This window comes from Stylophora pistillata, chromosome 4 (assembly GCF_964205215.1).
Source record: "Stylophora pistillata chromosome 4, jaStyPist1.2, whole genome shotgun sequence".
Taxonomy (NCBI): Eukaryota; Metazoa; Cnidaria; class Anthozoa; order Scleractinia; family Pocilloporidae; genus Stylophora; species Stylophora pistillata.
This window is the reverse complement of record NC_142522.1, coordinates 31705459-31722998: the sequence shown is the minus strand read 5'-3', so window position 1 is coordinate 31722998 and position 17540 is coordinate 31705459. Positions and strand designations below refer to the sequence as shown.

General features: G+C 38.7%; 1 protein-coding gene across 3 annotated transcripts in view; it reads left to right on the top strand.

Annotated features, from left to right (window-relative positions):
- The window catches only part of LOC111338202 (E3 ubiquitin-protein ligase rnf213-alpha), a 137145-nt gene that overhangs the window by 23312 nt on the left and 96293 nt on the right, over positions 1-17540 (top strand). For all 3 annotated transcript variants that reach the window (XR_015999609.1, XM_088755831.1, XM_088755832.1), the window contains exons 4-13: positions 1769-2532; positions 3195-3368; positions 3952-4116; positions 4681-4799; positions 5143-5322; positions 6522-6730; positions 7170-7465; positions 7916-8175; positions 9161-9382; positions 9658-9847. Coding sequence is in view for 2 of the 3 variants with exons in the window: in XM_088755831.1 (XP_088611957.1) it covers positions 1769-2532; positions 3195-3368; positions 3952-4116; positions 4681-4799; positions 5143-5322; positions 6522-6730; positions 7170-7465; positions 7916-8175; positions 9161-9382; positions 9658-9847 (2579 nt within the window). In the remaining variant the exon portion in view is untranslated. The remainder of the gene's footprint in view (positions 1-1768; positions 2533-3194; positions 3369-3951; positions 4117-4680; positions 4800-5142; positions 5323-6521; positions 6731-7169; positions 7466-7915; positions 8176-9160; positions 9383-9657; positions 9848-17540) is intronic.

Here is a 17540-nt window from a genome sequence, read left to right as displayed (position 1 = left end):
CTCACACTTACATGCAAATTTAGCATAACAAAAGTAACTATACAGGTTTACAATGCAAAAATGCAGCTATCTTATATGTATAATGGCTCATTATTAATCATACCACTCCGTGAAAGAAAAAAATTAATAACTCTTAATTTTAGTAAAGCACGTTATCATCGTGGGGATGAATGAGCCAAGCACTTGAGTGTCTTTGTACAAATTCGTGCAACATGCCCTGACATCCATTCTGTGTTTCAGAATTTGGGGTCATTATCTGCCATTCTGTGTTTAAGAATTTGGGGTCATTTTCCACCGTTTTGTGTTTAAGGATTTGGGGTCATTTTCCGCCATTCTGCCATTGCACTATTCTGCCGTTCCACCGTTCCAGCTCTTAGGGTCGCCCCAGTTGACATACTATTATAGTTTTCTTATTGCAGTAAACATAACTCAAGTGATTGTATTTCATGAAAACAAATAAACAGATTTTATTCACAATTTGTGTCAGACCAAATATAATGATTCTTTAGGACTATCTTAAATGGATAGCTCTAATTGAGGATAATTTTTATGAAGGTTTCAAGAAAAAAAAAAGAAATCTAATTTCATCCTAATATTACTACAAGTTGATGTTAATATACAATAGAAATTAATTTACATATAAACCTGAGTTAAGCATGTAAATAAATTCATTGACTACTTGAATTTGTAGTTGGGAGTTAATGCAGGTATTTATTTTATCTTAGTTGCCTCAAAGTTTTCCTAAAATTCCCATTAATTCTTAAACTTTCCTAGAAATTCCTAAAAATTCTTAGGAATTTCCGGCAAGCTTTTGAATCTAGAGTCTCTCAGGGAAGTCATTGGTGCTCTGAGTTGGAATTCCTAGGAATTCCAAGTCCTGTTGGCTATAAACATGGAATTTTTGGGAATTTCCAGGTTTTTAGAACCAGAGTTGTTGCAGGTGAGAATTCCTATGAAAATTCACACCTCTTATTCTAAGTAATTCCTTGGAAAAAATTCCTAGGATAATCCCAGGAATTCGTAGGAATTCCAAAATCCATTCCATAAGGGTATTATTACAAGTAATAAATCAATTACATTCATTGTTGCAGTAATTGGTACACAGATGAAAATGTTCAATGTATAAAATCAATTGAACCAAAAAAGATTAATGTTAATGACAAGAATTGATTTGGAGAAACAAAAGATGTAGATGGGGCTATGACTTTTTGTCCTTTTCTGAAAAGACTTTAATAGTCTATGACCATTTGTAGATGTTATTATGATAGCAAAGGCAGCTTATTCTCCTTAGTTATTTTAAGACCCCAATTGATGGCCTGGTCTGGGGCTGGATCATCTTTATCATCAACCTCCCACACAGCAGTCTGGTGCTCCACAACTTGAGGTTAAATCAGGTAGAAGCTTATGGGTACAGAGCCTGAGCTATTGTAGCTGCTCCATCCTTCTGGAACTCTTTTTTAAGGACCATAATATTGCTTCAAGATCTTTGAATGAATTAAATGGAACCTGAAAACATACTGATTTAGGATAGCTTTTTGATAACTTTAATAGTTTTCATATCTTTTGTAATTTTGTAGAGTTTTTGTTTTTATGTTTAACTGTGGAGATCCAAAAAATAGGTTATATTGTAGAGATTATGTTACATATTTTTCTCTTTCAAATTCTAAAGCACAATTAGAGAAAAATTTGCTTGAAACCCGAACGGTACAAAACGCTTTTGCATCTAATTACCCAACAAAGAAATATTTTTTTTTTCCTTTACACAAAGGTGATTGCCAGAATAAGCAGCAGCCGTCATCCAGAGACAGGGAAGTGTATGAGATTTTGTCAAGTCAGCAAACTCAACCTGTGATTCACCAGGGTCAGCCAGACAGTAAGGGTGGTATTCCCATGAACAATCAGCCAATTGAAAGAGAGAATGAGTCATTAGAAGGCAATCATCATTCAGGGAATGCCCCTCCAACATCCCGAGAGCCAGCAGTAGTGGGAGACAGTGGTTTGCCTTATCAGTTTGGTGCTACAGCTCGTTGTGGGGCAGACCTGTCGGGTTCATGGGATAAACCAGATGATACAGAGCCAACAGCAACACAAAATGGGAGGCAATCAAAGTTTGACAACAGAGTAGGATTTGATGAAGGTTCCACAGATAGCGGGGATGACAGCCAAAGAGCCATGAAAGCGGGACACACTAATGGTGAAACGGTGAGGGGTCCAGCAGAACTTGAGCAGGGTGGCCTTGATCCTAATCAGATGGGAAGGGATGATGGAGTCAGTAATAGGGAGAAAGAAAGGATGCAAGCCAATCCACCAGATAATGCTTTGGTGACATATGCTAATCAGCAGCAAAAGGGTGAAGAGAAGAAAAACTATCGGGCTGATTCTGCTAACAACCCTGGGAAAGAACATATATGCTTTCCACCATCAGGGCCACCCAGTTCTAGCCAGTTGGTCAATGCAAATTCTCAAAAACCTTCCTCGTATCCCCTTGATGATATAACAACTGAAAACATTCGTGGAAACAATTCTTCTCAGGTAGGTAACTTACAGCTATGTTAAAGTATTGAATGATTGTGAAGATTGAATATCATATAATTAAACTGCTAATTTTTAAATGAATAGAGTGATCTTTGCAGTAATGAATATAAATACTCAAACTTAGGCCTGTATTGGGAATGAAATCGGAGTTGAACCTATGACATTTGCGATACCAGTGCAGTGCACTACCAACTGACCTAACAAGCCAACTGGGAGCTGGTCATTTTGTACGTTGGTTCATAGTAAACCCATGGAGTGACGAATAGATGACTGTAAATATATCAATATCATATATTTGAATTGCGGATTAGTAGATGATTTTCAGCCTTTAATTTCACTACTGCTAAAGTAGTGTTTATTAATGGGAAGATCACTCCCATTCATCTTAAAGTAGTTGTTGCGAACTTTTCTCTGAGACTTTTTTCTTCGTTGGTTTTAACCGTTGCTCATACGAAAATGAACAGTTTTGCAGGGCCACCTTCAGGAAGGTTTTAATCCGTGACGCCTACTCAGTTGAATTATCCTGTGTAACTGTGTCCTTGATGGAAAGGAAGTCCTTGTCCTTGATTAAACAAGATATCAATGATAAAGTATAGGTAACCTAATCCTCACACTGATTTATATTTTCCTTCGTTGTTATCTTACGTAAAATTTTGCAGGCTCTGGAAAAAGAATACCAGATACCTATTCAAACTTCACAATCTCTTAAGGATGAAGCTCCAAATTTCAGTAATGGAATTCTCGACCGTGCTACTTTAGTGACGTTTTCTGCTGAGGACGAAGACCCTCTTAGTGGTTTAGGGAGCACAAGGGTGGATGACAAAGGCTACGAGGTAAGGCGTGGAGAATAAAGTTATTTTATGTGAAGGTAACGTAAAAGCATTGGATGAGTAGCTAAGTTTCTTTCAAAAATCCTCAGAAACTTCAGCCTGAAGGAATGAAATTACCCAATCCTTTCCCCTTTGCAAATGACAAGGTGTTTCCACCCTAAAAAATGCGTTACGTGTTGTCGAGATTTGTAAATTGGGAAACATTTGGTGAAATTACGAGTGATCTACGTGATATTAATCACACTTCCATTAACCTGTGGATGAGTTAATAAGTAATTAACTGATTTTTACAGGTTGAGTGTAATTGCAGTTAACTTGCGAAGACCACTGGGGTACTTGGTTGCTAAAACGAAGTCCAAATTCCAGAATGTCGTCCTGATGCTCGAATTCTGTTTTCGTTTACTCCCTTGGTTTTGCAACTTCTTGGAAGACAACCAAACAAAAAATCGGGAGGTCATGATATACATTCTCTCCTGCCAATAGCCCGCCCATACCCTTTTTCGAGTATGTTTGTGGAACTGACTGAAAAATCATTTTTACCCCAGTAACTTATTTTTTGGCATTGTCTTTTGTGCATTTCTATTAGGCAGGAGAAGTAAAAGATACACAGACTCCAGGTACATCATTACAGTCATTTGAAGGCGGAAATCCACCTTTCGACGGTGGGAATGTCGAGACCACACTTCTGGTCCAGAACGATGTGGAAAGGGATACAACTGCCTTGAAAGATCCTCCAAATGGCTCAGAGGAAGTAAGTAATGACAATGTGCAAATATTTTGAGAAGAAAAACTGTTTTTGGAAAGTGAATGACTTTTCAAGAAAAGGTTTCGCAAAGAAAGCCAAACATTTTGGACGTTTTTCGTCCTGTCACGAGCGTGGTAAAAGTAAGAATTCTGAGTCCCCGTGAGTAATCGAACCTCAGACCTTTAGATTCCGCTGGGATGCTCTATCATTCAGAGCCGCAGTTTTTTGCCTGTCACTGCCCAAGGATTGTTTTCGAACGTGTGCCTTCGCGTTGTAGATGACTCGAGAAAGTTCGAAAAAGTTATTTATTTACCAAATTGCTGTTGTTGGAGATATTGATCTTGCAACTAATCTTATTTTTGAAAATCTAAGGAAAATGGAATTAAACATAAATGTTCTCAACGACATTTTATAGTGTTGTTTTATTTTTTCAATCACAGCAGATAAGTCGAACTTGCCAATTCGTATAAGTAAGGGTCAAGAAGAATAGATTAAAGTCTTTTTGAGGTCTTAAAGAAACAGAATTAGAATGTTGCTGAAGGAGACTTATTGACGTTCCCAATTTGTCAGGTGCAGTTACCTCCTGGACAGTGGTACCGAAAAGATGAAACTGAATTTCAAGTAAATGCTCCTGCTCCAAAAAACAAAGGACAAGGAAAAGAAGGAAAGAGAAACATTCAACCTCCATCGTAAGTTTTTCTGATACTGTATATCGCTCAGGTAACTTTTGAAAATATTACAGAAGAGAATGTCGTTTTTATGTTGTAAAAATTAAAGATTATTTATCTCATTCTCTTGCAAAAAATTGAGCCCTTTTTAAGAATTGTCCGATTGAGAGTGAGTGTGCGGAAACACAGACAGTTCAAGATAATTGTCAGTGTCCTTTGTGATCAACTGCCACTACTCATATTTATCATTCGAACAATCCCTTAATTTTTGTTTTCTTTTCGCTCCGATTTCATTAATGTAGCTGAAGGACCATGGTCTGCTGTTAATTCCCCGTCATTCTTTTACTTTGATGTGCATTCACAGGGCTTCACCGCTGCCGAAGTGTAGCTTGAAGCAAGTTGAACCAGAGAATGGGGTTACTGTAGTGTTCCATGTTTTGTTAGTGTCAAACTTAAAAATGGAAGAGGAACACTTACACATACGAGCTTCCGGAGAAGATTTAGGAGACTTTGAAGTAAACTGTGTAGATATGGAATTAATAAGGTTAGGCTTTTAACAGATATTTCAATATTTATGTTGTGGTATTAGCAAACACTGTAAAGCTATGGAAAATATATTCTTTAGAATTTTAAACTATACGCAGACAAGTGTGTTTGTTCATGCTACCTCATTCTTTACTGTACACGACCGTGGATTTTAATTGATAATGGACCTCTGAGTAGTTCGAGTTCGGACTGTACATGGAATTGATTGGGCAGTTTTAATTAACGTTTTTTCATTCGCTGCATTTCTTGAATAGCATTGATTTGTTGTGGTTGACCAGTTGAACTTTGCGTTTTTGAATTATCATTTGTAAGTGACCTTACTGAAAATGTTAATCAACCATTATTACTTGCCGGAGGCAAAGGAATATTATTCAACATTATTCACGGAGGTGGAAGCGAGTAATTGTTTGGTACAATTGCTCATGTGCCTTCAAATTCTTTTGTAAACTCGTTTTGATGCTGAACCCTTTCTGTTAAAATGGTTTTGATTACTCGTATCGATAAGAGCAACCAGTCTATACCCAAGTTGAACAGGTTTATTTAATTCAATCAGCAAAAACTTATCTCTCTTTTAAAAACAACAATCTCAGTCTCTTTTAAAAGTTGTTACGCCAAACTTAGTAACACTTGTGCTCTTCAGAATTGTATTTTTTCTATCGCGTTTATCACTTCCTGCACAACATTGACAAAACGCAAGGCAGCCATTTTGATATTAAGCTCCTCTTGCTAAAATCACCTCACGCGAGGTGATTAGAGCGAGATAGGACGCATTCCTCGACTAATCAGGGCGCGTGCACATCTATAATCGTCGGAGGAATTATACTAACTCGCTATAATCTCCTCGCGCGAGGTGGTCATACTGAGATGAGACGAAATCGTCAAACAATCTGACGCTCACATCTCTATTATCACCGCATCAATCATACTCAAATAGTTTATTTGTATTGTAATGAAAGAGGGAGAATACTTGCAAAAATCTGGCGTGGCTCTGTTTTTAGCTTTTCCCATATCAAAAAATGCGACCGAGAAGGAAAGTTTGATTAAAACTTATCGTCTACTGTTGCACCTGACCACAGATGTCCCATGTAGTAGACCTAGTCATGTTATGTCAGCTTAGTAAACAACAGCATATTGTCCCTTTTTTTTCCTTCTATAGTTTGCGTGAATTAACTTTGCCCTTTTTATCATTTTCATCAGTGAAAAGGGAAGGGACAGGAAAAAGGTTATGTACTATATCGGTCGCTGTACTCTCAGCATCCAGCGTGTCTATGATGGAACCCGTTACAAATACGTGATAATGAAGAATGGAGAAGTTTTATGGGAACAGCTTATCGAGTTTCAACGCCCTCGTGGATTTATAGTCGATCGATACCTTCTCATCCCAGAAGGACACCTGAAACCTGGGGGTAAGATTTTAACTTTTTCTCGATCGGTAGAATGTTAATATTGACTACTAACCAGATTTAAATGGTGCCTGACTACAAGAACAATTTGTTTTGCGTCAAGCCTTCACACTATTAGATCCGACGACTGGATGTTCATATGTCAACAATAATTATTATTTTTTTTAAAAAAGAACAACTTAATGACCTCGCGTCTCCTTAATATTGGAAAATGATTGAGGTCTGGAGCGATTTTAGATCTGGTGTAGAAAAAAATTAAAGTTTGTATTGACATTCCTTCACTACCAGTTGGCGTTGGTTTAAACACGTTTTTGAATAGTTAAATTGAGCGGCAGACAAAGGCTTCAGAGATAAAACAAACAGTTTTCGATGGAATAACGAACACGAAGGCGGATTCATTTTCAGCACTTTTTAATGCTGTAATATTTTGTTTTTTTGATAGCAATATGGCACCAATATGACGGAGTAAGCTACATTTATGAGAAAAGCTTATGGGAAACAGTAAAAGGATGGTTTCGTTCGGAAGAAACGGCTGAAAATCGTGCGACAGCTCTACTCGCCTTCTTACCAAATTGGAAAGGGTTTCTTGTCGATGACACGGGGATAGAAATGACGGCTACAGATGCGATAGTGGAGTCAGATCAAGTAATACATTGCGTGACCAACGTTTACGTGAAATCGAACCTTTCTTACAGTAAGCCCGTAGTTAAGAAACCACCGAGATTCGATCTTCACAAGGTAAAGCCATCCCATTCAAAAGCTAAACACATTACTAACAATTAAAGTGTAATGAAGTCGAGGCTAATTATTTCCACAGGTGTTCCTTTGAAAGTGGATTACGGGTACTCTCGATTAACTTGTTAGAGACGTTCAGTCAGAAAACGGTTGCGATAGTGAGAAGTCTCCCCCTTCCACTCTGCTCGACTATCGCTCCCCCTTTGCTTACTGAAATTCAACGCGCAATGGGAAATAAGAATTTAGTTTGGAGAAGATCCTAGTGACAAACTAGGTTGGGTTGACAAAGGTATCAGTCAGTATTTGTAACAAGATGGACCCATCTGATGTGAATAAATGCACTGGTTGGCGAAAAGTTGTGGCGTGCCTGTTTTGATTACCAAATTAGCTAGTCTACGATACAGTTTTTTTAAACTCAGTTATATTTTGGACTGTATCCTTTTTTGTGTCAAGGTTTTGATAGAGTACTTGGAACCTAAAATGGGGGAAAACTACGCAGTGTTGACCAAGAGAGATGTTGGATTTAAAACCCGAGTTTCGGCACTGGTCTCCACTCTGGGGATGGTCACGCTTTTCAAACACTACCAAACAGAGTTATCACGAGAACTAGTGCTTACACTTTTACGATGCTTGTCACTTGAAGCAGATCCTACTGAGGAAAAATGTACTATGTATGAAGTCGTTTTGGACGAATTTAGCGAGGGACTCAGAAGGCAAGTTTTTGTAAAGTGTTTTGTCAAAGGCACCAAACATGTAGACGGGATAATCTGGTTTCATCAACTGAGTCGATAATGTTAATTACTGAGTCACCTTGAAGAGTTTCTAACAAAGCTCACTTTTCGAGCGATAGCCCCTTCGTTAGGGTGATCTGACTGACAACACTAAGTGTCGATGAGGCTCCAAGCTCAAAGAATTAATTCGTTGAGTGTGCAAACATACAAATCAGTTTAAAAAAGGTTGAAAAAATTGCAAAATTTTTAATTGATAGTAGTGACAACAACATTGATTTTTCTGAAAAAAAAATCCATCATCAGGAAAAAAAAAAGAACAAAAACACGCGACATACAATCATACATATGATAAAACATTAAACTTTATTTGTGTTAATTTAGGCAAATTGTTAACAGTTCGCTCTCATACTCATTTCTTTGACCGCAGTTCACATAAATGATTTCAGATATTCACAAACGTTGAATCATCATCTCACGGGTTTATTACGGACCAACATAATGACCAGTTCCCAGTTGGCTTGTTAGCTCAGTTGGTAGGGCACTGCACCGGTCTGGCAAAGGTCATGGGTTATTTTCGAATCCCGTACAGGCCTGAATTTTTTTCATGCCTTATTTTCGCTACTGCCAAAGTAATGTTCATTACTACGAAGATCGCTCTCATTATCAGTTCTTATAAGACATCCTTTGGTGTCTCGTTTTGAGGTTTACCGAGAAAATCAATGAAGAAAAAAAGATAGTAAAAAAACCCACAGAATAGCAGAGGTCCCCGATTTGAAATTTGTCAGTATACTCCCTGAAATTTTGGGGGAAAAATTAGCACAAGAACACAATGCCAAATTAAGGGAAATATGAAACTAATTTGGTTTGCGTCAAGCTGGAAGTTTCTGTGGAAACGGTGCCAGGGAAAGTAAGTTTAAATTAATCTTCACAGGTTCACAAAGTCATTTGTTATTTTCTTTTTTCATAGCTTTGCTGCCGAGGGGATTGAGGTACTCTGTAACCTAATTATGAGGGACGACTTGGCAACAGATGCAGAGACGTGGCTGTTTGCCGTGCCACTTCTGCATTTCTTACGAGGAGATTCAAAGCCTTTTGAAGAGCCTGATACCGAAGGATCTTATAACAAACTTGAGTGGTATGGAGCTCAGAAGCTAAAGCTGAAAGAATTTCAGAAAATTTCAGCACATCTGTAAGTGTATGTTTTGAAATAATAATAGGCTTTTTGCCCTTTTTGTACTAAAATCTCCCCTGGCATTGCTAATGATCAAGGAGGAAAGTATGGCAATTGACCCGAAAAAGAGTTCATGACCGTTTTACCGTTTTTTTCTTTAAAAGGGCAGCAAAGCCTGCTGATGTACATGTAGCTATTTCGTTGCGTAAAGGCGATATCAAACGTTGAATGTAAAATTAAAAAATTGATGGGTATTTGTGAGTGATTGTATCAATCACTTTGTTTTTCGGTAGGAATTTTTCGGATGTATTGCCTCGACTAACACCATCCTTTAGAGTTGACCCGCTGTTGAAAAGAACCTTTCTTCGCGTCATTCCTATTTGGGAACTCGAAATGGTAGTAGAGTCAAGAATGTTCTTCATTTCCGATGTATGCATTGCCCTAATAACATCCTGTTCCCGTGTATCGGTGTCTGCAGACAAGGTAAGGACCATTTTTGTTAACCTTTAAAATTTTGACCGGTTTTGTTTACCTTCAGTGGTATCTTGGTCGAATGAAGGTACATACAATAAGCTCAGTTATAATCCAGAAATCTGACGGCATCTTGTAGTTTGAAGGCTGCTTCAACGAAACATTGGGAAAGGAGGAAAATGGAGCTTGAACCGTTTTTAAGTTTTCGGCAATCATTTCCCTATTTTTCAGAATCAAACGATTCAAATTTATATGTTCTTACAGCGCTCCAAGCTCAATTTATCAAAAAGTCGCCGTTTGGCGACCTTCAATTGTAAAATGGTCGCCATAAAAAATTCAGTCCCCCCCCCCCCCCCCGCAAAAAAAGAAAAAAAAAAAAAAAAACAGAAGGCGAGGACACTTAATGATCCATTACACGAATGGCTAATGCGCTGAACGGCACGTTTTTAGGAGCGAATGTTACAAATGGTCAAACATTTGGTGGCAACAGCCAAAAAATCGATTCGGCTCATATTCTCAAGTCAGGTAGGCCTTATGGTGAAACAAAGCACTGCATACTTCGTTTGGCGAGAAAATCGATAAAAGCTGAATTTCGACCAAATGCCACTTTTGAAGTTTAAAATTTCACACAAATCTCGGAGCGTCACGCCGCACATTGAAAACACTTGGACCGATAAAAAGTACCAAATCTTGAAAAACAACATTAATACATATGTTGACAACAATTTAAGCAATTCGTGATCTTTTACTTACACAATCTAATTGAATTTAACCGACCTTCTTCTAACAAGATTAAAAATAGGTCAAAAGTAACCCGTTATTTCACTATGTGCCATGTAAAATAATCAAGGCTGATAGTTTCGACAGAAAACTGTTTGGGGCTGCGTCTGTGGGATTAACGAAATAATTGGGATATATCAACAAGGTTGAAATGGTAAATTGGCCACCGTAACGATTACAAAAGCTGACGTTTCGAGCGTTAGCCCTTCGTCGGAGCGAATAGAGGAATTGTGGGTTGTGTGTGCTTTTAAAGGCAGAAAATGGAACTACGTTATTGGTGGGAACATTGCAACGAGAAAAACAAGAATAAATTAGTGGAATGAAAAGCATTCGTTGATCCCTGTGGGATTTAGACTGCCGGTTTGAAAGATGAGCTTTTGTTCAAGATTTTTACGGCTTTCCGTGCTACCTAAGTGTAAGCAAAGACCGCAGATTGTCATATGTTGCTTAGAATGATTAGGTAAATTAAAATGTCTAGCGAGTGGTTTCGATGTGTCCTTGTCATTCCACGTCTCGAAGGTGTTCTCGGAAGCGGTCACCTAGTCTTCTGCCTTTTTCGCCGATGTATATCTTTTTGCAATAAGTGCAAGTTATGCAATAGATTACATTGGGCGGAGGTGCACGTGAAGTGATCGGTGACCTGGATCGTTTCGGTCCCGATATTTTATCAGTTTTGTGAATGAAAGGACACGTTTTGCATCGTGCACGAGCGCATTTAAAAGTGCCTGGTTGGTCATTAGTCTGAAAAGAACTGACCAAAAACTTGCCTATGTTTTTGTCGCGTTTGAATGAAATGAGCGGAGGCAGCGAAAAGATAGTGCTTGTCTCTGGATCGTTTTGAAGTAATTTAAAGTTTTTAAGAATGATGGTTTTAACTGAGTGGTTGTGAGGGTGAAACGTGAGAGTGAATGGAATGCGGTCGGAATCTTCCTTATGCGACGTTTGTAGTGCTGAATGTCGATCAATAAGTTGGGCGCGGTGGTAACCCGCTTGAACGACAGAAACAGGGTAACCACGTTTATCGAAAACTGGCAGATTGACTCTGATTTGTGGTGGAAATCAGAGTCATCACTGCATAAACGACGAAGTTTATTTACCTAATCATTCTAAGCAACATATGGCAATCTACGGTCTTTCCTTACACTTAAGTAGCACGGAAAGTCGTAAAAATCTTGAACAAAAACTCATCTTTCAAACCGGCAGTCTAAATCCCACAGGGATCAACGAACGCTTTTCATTCCACTAATTTATTCTTGTTTTTCTCGTTGCCATGTTCCCACCAAAAACGTAGCTCCATTTCCTGCCTTTTAAAGCACACACAACCCACAATTCCTCTATTCGCTCCGACGAAGGGTTAACGCTCGAAACGTCAGCTTTTGTAATCGTTACGGTGGCTTATATACAAAATAATCGACTGAAAATCTGGCTTTTGGAAGGCAAAGTGTGGTTCTTTTCGATCTCCAAATGATTTTTTGATGAAATGATTCAATGCGATTTAATCAAATTTTAAAGTTGGATAAAAATGAGCTGATTTGACGGTGCCGTCAGTTATTCGAAAATAGGGAGCTTAAGATACAGACGTTTTCGAGATGACGGCGACGTGACAACCCAGGTAGACTGGGTCAGAGGTGGCCATTTTCGCGCCACAATTTAAGTTGTTAAGATTCTGATGACGGCCGGCCTTTGCGACTTCTGCGACTTCGTCTAGTTTATTTGTTGCGCTTTATAAATTAAGGCTTTTTGTCGTAGCATGGTTACGTTTGAAGAATTCCGCCATCTCCTCGTCCTTTACTTCGACGTTAAAAAATGTGTCAAGCTGGTTTGTCCATTCCATTGTGCTGAAAAAAAGGAGTCGGAGTTTAGAATTAATTTGTAAACAAGAATTAAAGACACTTTTCATAGAGCTACGTTATGATCAGAACATCAGTGTCCTATGGCTTTAAGATCTTATAATTTGAAATATGAGAGATGTACAAACAGCAACAGCTCGTTCTAATAACAATTGGAGTCGTTACAAGAACTCAGTTCCACTGAATTAATAAAGTTAGATGCCTTCAGAGATACTCAACTTACGGGAGCTGCTACACTACCGAAGAAGCCAGCCTTTAGCTACATAAGGAAAGTCCGATGCGATAAGAACTTTATTTAAGTATATGACGTTTCAGTCCAAGACTACGCACTAAGCTGAAAAACCTCCATAGATCTGAGGTGTACGTTTGCCAGGTGCATCTACGAATTGATAAAGGGAATGGCAGCAAGCAAAAATCCCCTTTTATGGTAAGAATTCAAGTACTGTACGCGTACGTGCCCAAAACTTACCTCGACGATTTGGACTTCACTGTTGCTTCGGTCATTCTAACCTAAAGAGAAAACAAAAGGTCTCTTGAGTTGGCCGAGACATCGTGTGATGACTTGTGCGAAATTTGATAATGCAATAACTTGAATACAAGTGACAAAATTGGCATTATATAAAAAAAAAAAAAAAACAAACAAGATCAACTCACGTTTTCACCACGACGGCAAACTCACTGATCTCACGTCGCCGACGTGAGGGCGACGGTGGGGCCGCATGCGCAGTCAATCTCGCCCCAATCTTAATCGGTCTCCACGTCGCCGTCGCCCCGAAATTAGGGAGCTTAAGAGACAGACGTTTTCGGGGCGACGGCGACGTGGAGACCGATTAAGATTGGGGCGAGATTGACTGCGCATGCGGCCCCGCCGTCGCCCTCACGCCGGCGACGTGAGATCAGTGAGTTTGCCGTCGTGGTGAAAACGTGAGTTGATCTTGTTTGTTTTTTTTTTAATATACTGGCAGTTTTGTCACTTGTATTAAAGTGATTGCATTATCACATTTCGCACAAATCATCACACGATGTCTCGGCTAACTCAAGAGACCTTTTGTTTTCTCTTTTGGTTAAAATGACCGAAGCAACAGTTAAGTCCAAATCGTCGAAGTAAATTTTGGGCACGTACGCGTACAGTACTTGAATTCTTAACATAAAAGGGAATTTTTGCTTGCTGCCATTCCCTCTATCAATTCGTAGATGCACCTCGAAAACGTACACCTCAGATCTATAAACATTTTCTTATGGAAAATTGAGGTTTTTATACGGAAACATTTCATACAAAACCAAGAACTCTTCATCGCTAATAAGATTAGCGTCGTAGTAAAGGACGAGGAGATGGCGGAATTCTTCAAACGTAGCCATGCTACGACAAAAAAGCCTTAATTTATAAAGCGCAACAATTAATTAAACTCGACGAAGTCGCAAAGGCCGGCCGTCATCAGAATCTTAACAACTTAAATTATGGCACGAAAACAGCAACCTCTGGCCCAGTCTACCTAGGTTGTCACGTTGCTGTCGCCCCGAAAACGTCTGTATCTTAAGCTCCCTAACGTCTCTGTCTTAAGCTCCCTAATGTTCACATACACACACAAACTCAATTGTTTCGCATTTTACATCCAATCTGCAGCCTATTTAACATAATATCATCGTACCGTCCATATTGCTGTAACACAAAAGGGGATTGCTGTCCTGAAATTGTTGCCTTGCTCCCTCAATAGCAATAGAACTTGGCAGGATAGTCAACACATCCTGATAATGATTGTTTACAAAGCATATCTCGGGGTTTCTCTATTCCCATTTCGTTGAAATACTTCGCGTAAGAGATCTTTGTTTAAATAAATCTGCAAGCGAACCGTAAACCAAATGTAAGCGGAATGTTGCTAGTTCAGAAACATGTTTCTCGCGTGCAGAATGACGCTAATTAATTCAAAATGAGGTCTACTGAAATAAAACGCAAAAATAAAAGATTGGACTATGAAGCACGCGGCTACAGGAACTAAGGTCGTGTGTTACATATACGAAACAGGAGCAAAAAATTATCTAAATCATAATTTAATGTATCATAATTGAATGTTTCATGGTACTTCGGGGGATAAAGCTTATTTTAGGACAAAAAAAGTGCGAAAGATCTGCAAAGGGCTTAGTCCATCATACATTATTGCAGATGTGCGACAAAGAAAAGTGGGGTGTTTGAATATTTGTTTACTTAAAGGAAGTTTTACAAGGGTCAAACCTGGAAAACCACAACAGTTCGCTGAAATGTTTGTAAAAGCCAACGTTCAACGGCTTTATATTTATACTACTTCTTCTCCAGAGGCTACTGTGCTTTGTTAAGTTACACGTGCCGGTAGTAAGACTACGACCCAGGTAGCACGTTCACGTTTTCCACAACCACCTTTTCCCGGCAGCAGTCCAAAAAAAGCTCACATCTGGAAATAAAACCATTTCTGCGTATCTCGGGACTCAAGAAACGCTTCGAGTAATCATTGCACCAGCTGACACAGCAGACTCGAGTGCGAGTCGGTCTACCTACATGAAATACTTGCATTTTGGAAACAGTGGCTTTGAAAAATCAACTCAACTAGTTAGTTATTTAGTATTCTTGCCCAAGAAGGTAGCCAAGTAGTGATCTATCCCCCTCAAATATGGTCGAGTCCAAAGCCATCAATGCATTATATGGCGAAATATTATAGAGCGTCGCTGATGCGTAATGAAATATTTAACATAAACCTGTTGTCTGGTCAGACCAGAATGTTCACGCCCATCGGGAAAAGATTGACATCTAGATTTTACCAGAGAAAAGAAAGTAAAGAAACCCATGTTTCCTTCCTTCCAAGATGATAATCTTTCCTTACAGGATGATAAATCTTTTCCTAATCTTTCCTTCCAAGATGATAAATCTAAGAAGTGAATAACTACTTCTTATAGAAGTCCAAAGCCAATCGATGCATCATATGGCGATATATTATTGAGCGTGGTTTGATATATCAGAAGGAACTCTGTGCCTCGAACTAGAGCCTCTCGTTCACCAAGCTTTGCACTAAGCGAGGGACAAATTGTCATGGAATGTATGTCAGCAGGAGGAGAGAATATGGCTACTCGGCTAAGAACTAGGTCAACTTCGTCTTTTGGCCCGGAAAAACCTAGACTAGCGGAATTGCTCTCAATGCGCCTTGAACAGGCAAGAAGAGGTCTAATTACCGTTTCCCGTTTTCTGGATCGTCTGTCGAAGTCACAGTGTACTCCTACGATAGTTTTGAACGAGCAGCAGATATCCTTATGAGGAGAACGACACGCAATGCTGTTGCAGAGTTCACATCTTTTCTCTGCAATTCGTTTTATTAGTAAACGAAAGTGCCAGTTTCAAGGTAATTTCTGTAATTAATCAAGCAATCAAAAGAGATTAAAAAAGTAAGGAAGAGGAAACAAATACGATTCAATTTTTCAATGCCTTAAAAAATACTTGTAATTTATTTAAAATGGGCCTTACATCTACTCGAGGCAATTGTCATCTCGACCAGTTTCTTCTTACACAAAGTAAGCACCAAGTGTTTCTATAGATACTCAGTGTGGTTTCAGCGATTAACGATAAAAACACCCCTCTGAGTTTCATTTGGTAGGTTTGACCGTAACTAATTTTGAATATTACATACCGTCAGCAGAGGAAAGTTTAGTAAGAGTTCAGGGAAGTTGAAAACTTATCAACGGTAAAATACAGTGGTATTGTAGCAAGCAGAGCTTTTAATCACCGAACTGGGTTTATCTTTAGTTCTTTTTGTCCTAAAATGAGCTTTATCAACCCAAACAATAATTTACAAAATAAAACTATGAACTCAATAAGGATCGGAGTCAAATAATTGTTTGCTCCTGTTTCCTTTATGTAACACTCGACCTTAGTTCCTGTAGCCACGTGCTTCAAGGTCCAAAGTTGTATTTTTGCGGAGTTGTCGATTTCTGTGAACCGTAATTTTGAATTAATCAGCGTTATTCCGCACACGAGAAACATGTTTCTCAACTAGCAACGTTTCGCCAACATTTGGTCCGCGGTTTAGTTAAAGACTTATATTTAAACAAAGATCTCTTACGGGTAGTAATTACAGCCTCCTTTTCAACGAAATGGAAAGAGAGAAACCCCGAGATACGCTTTGTAAACAATCATTATCAGGATGTGTTGACTATCCTGCCAAATTATAACGCTATTATGGGAGCGATACAACAATTTCAGGACTGCTATCCCCTTTCAGTGTGGTACAGCAATGTGGACGGTAAGATAATTTTATATTAATACGCTGTCAATTGGTTGTAAATGCGAAACAATCGAGTTTGCGTTTGAATGTGGACATTTTCGAATAACTGACGGCATCGTCAAATCAGCTCATTTTATCCAACTTTAAAATTTGATTAAATCGCATTGAATCATTTCCCCCAAAAAACCTTTGGAAATCGAAAAGAACCACACTTTGCCTTACAAAAGCCAGATTTTCAGTGGATTATTTTGTATAGCACATAGCTAAGTAACAGGTTACTTTTGACCTATTTTTAATCTTGTTAGAAGAAGGTCGGATAAATTTAATTGCGTTGTGTAATTAAATGATCATGAATTGCTCAAATTGCTGTCAAATTATGTATTGATGTTGTTTTTCATAATGTGGTACTTTTTGTCGGTCCAAGTGTTTTCAATTCGTGGCGCGACGCTCCGAGATTCGTCGGAAATTTTGAGCTTTAAAAGCGGCATTTGGGCGAAATTCAGCTTTTATCGATTTTCTCGAAAATAAATCGATATTCAGCCAAACGAAGTATGCAGTGCTTTGTTTCACCATAAGGCTTACCTAAATTGAGAATATGAGCCGAATCAATTTTTCGGCTATTGCCACCATATTTTGAAAATGTTCGATTTTTGGCCACTTAACACTTAACTTTGGTACTGTAAGAGAAAGAAAAGGAAGAGACTGTCTGGTAGCTAAAACGAGTTATTTCATCGACCTAACTTAAACCACAGTAAGCCTGTATGGATTTATCCACTTTTCATAATGCGTGACTGAGGCTGGCGTTGACCAAGAACGGTGAACAAGATGCCA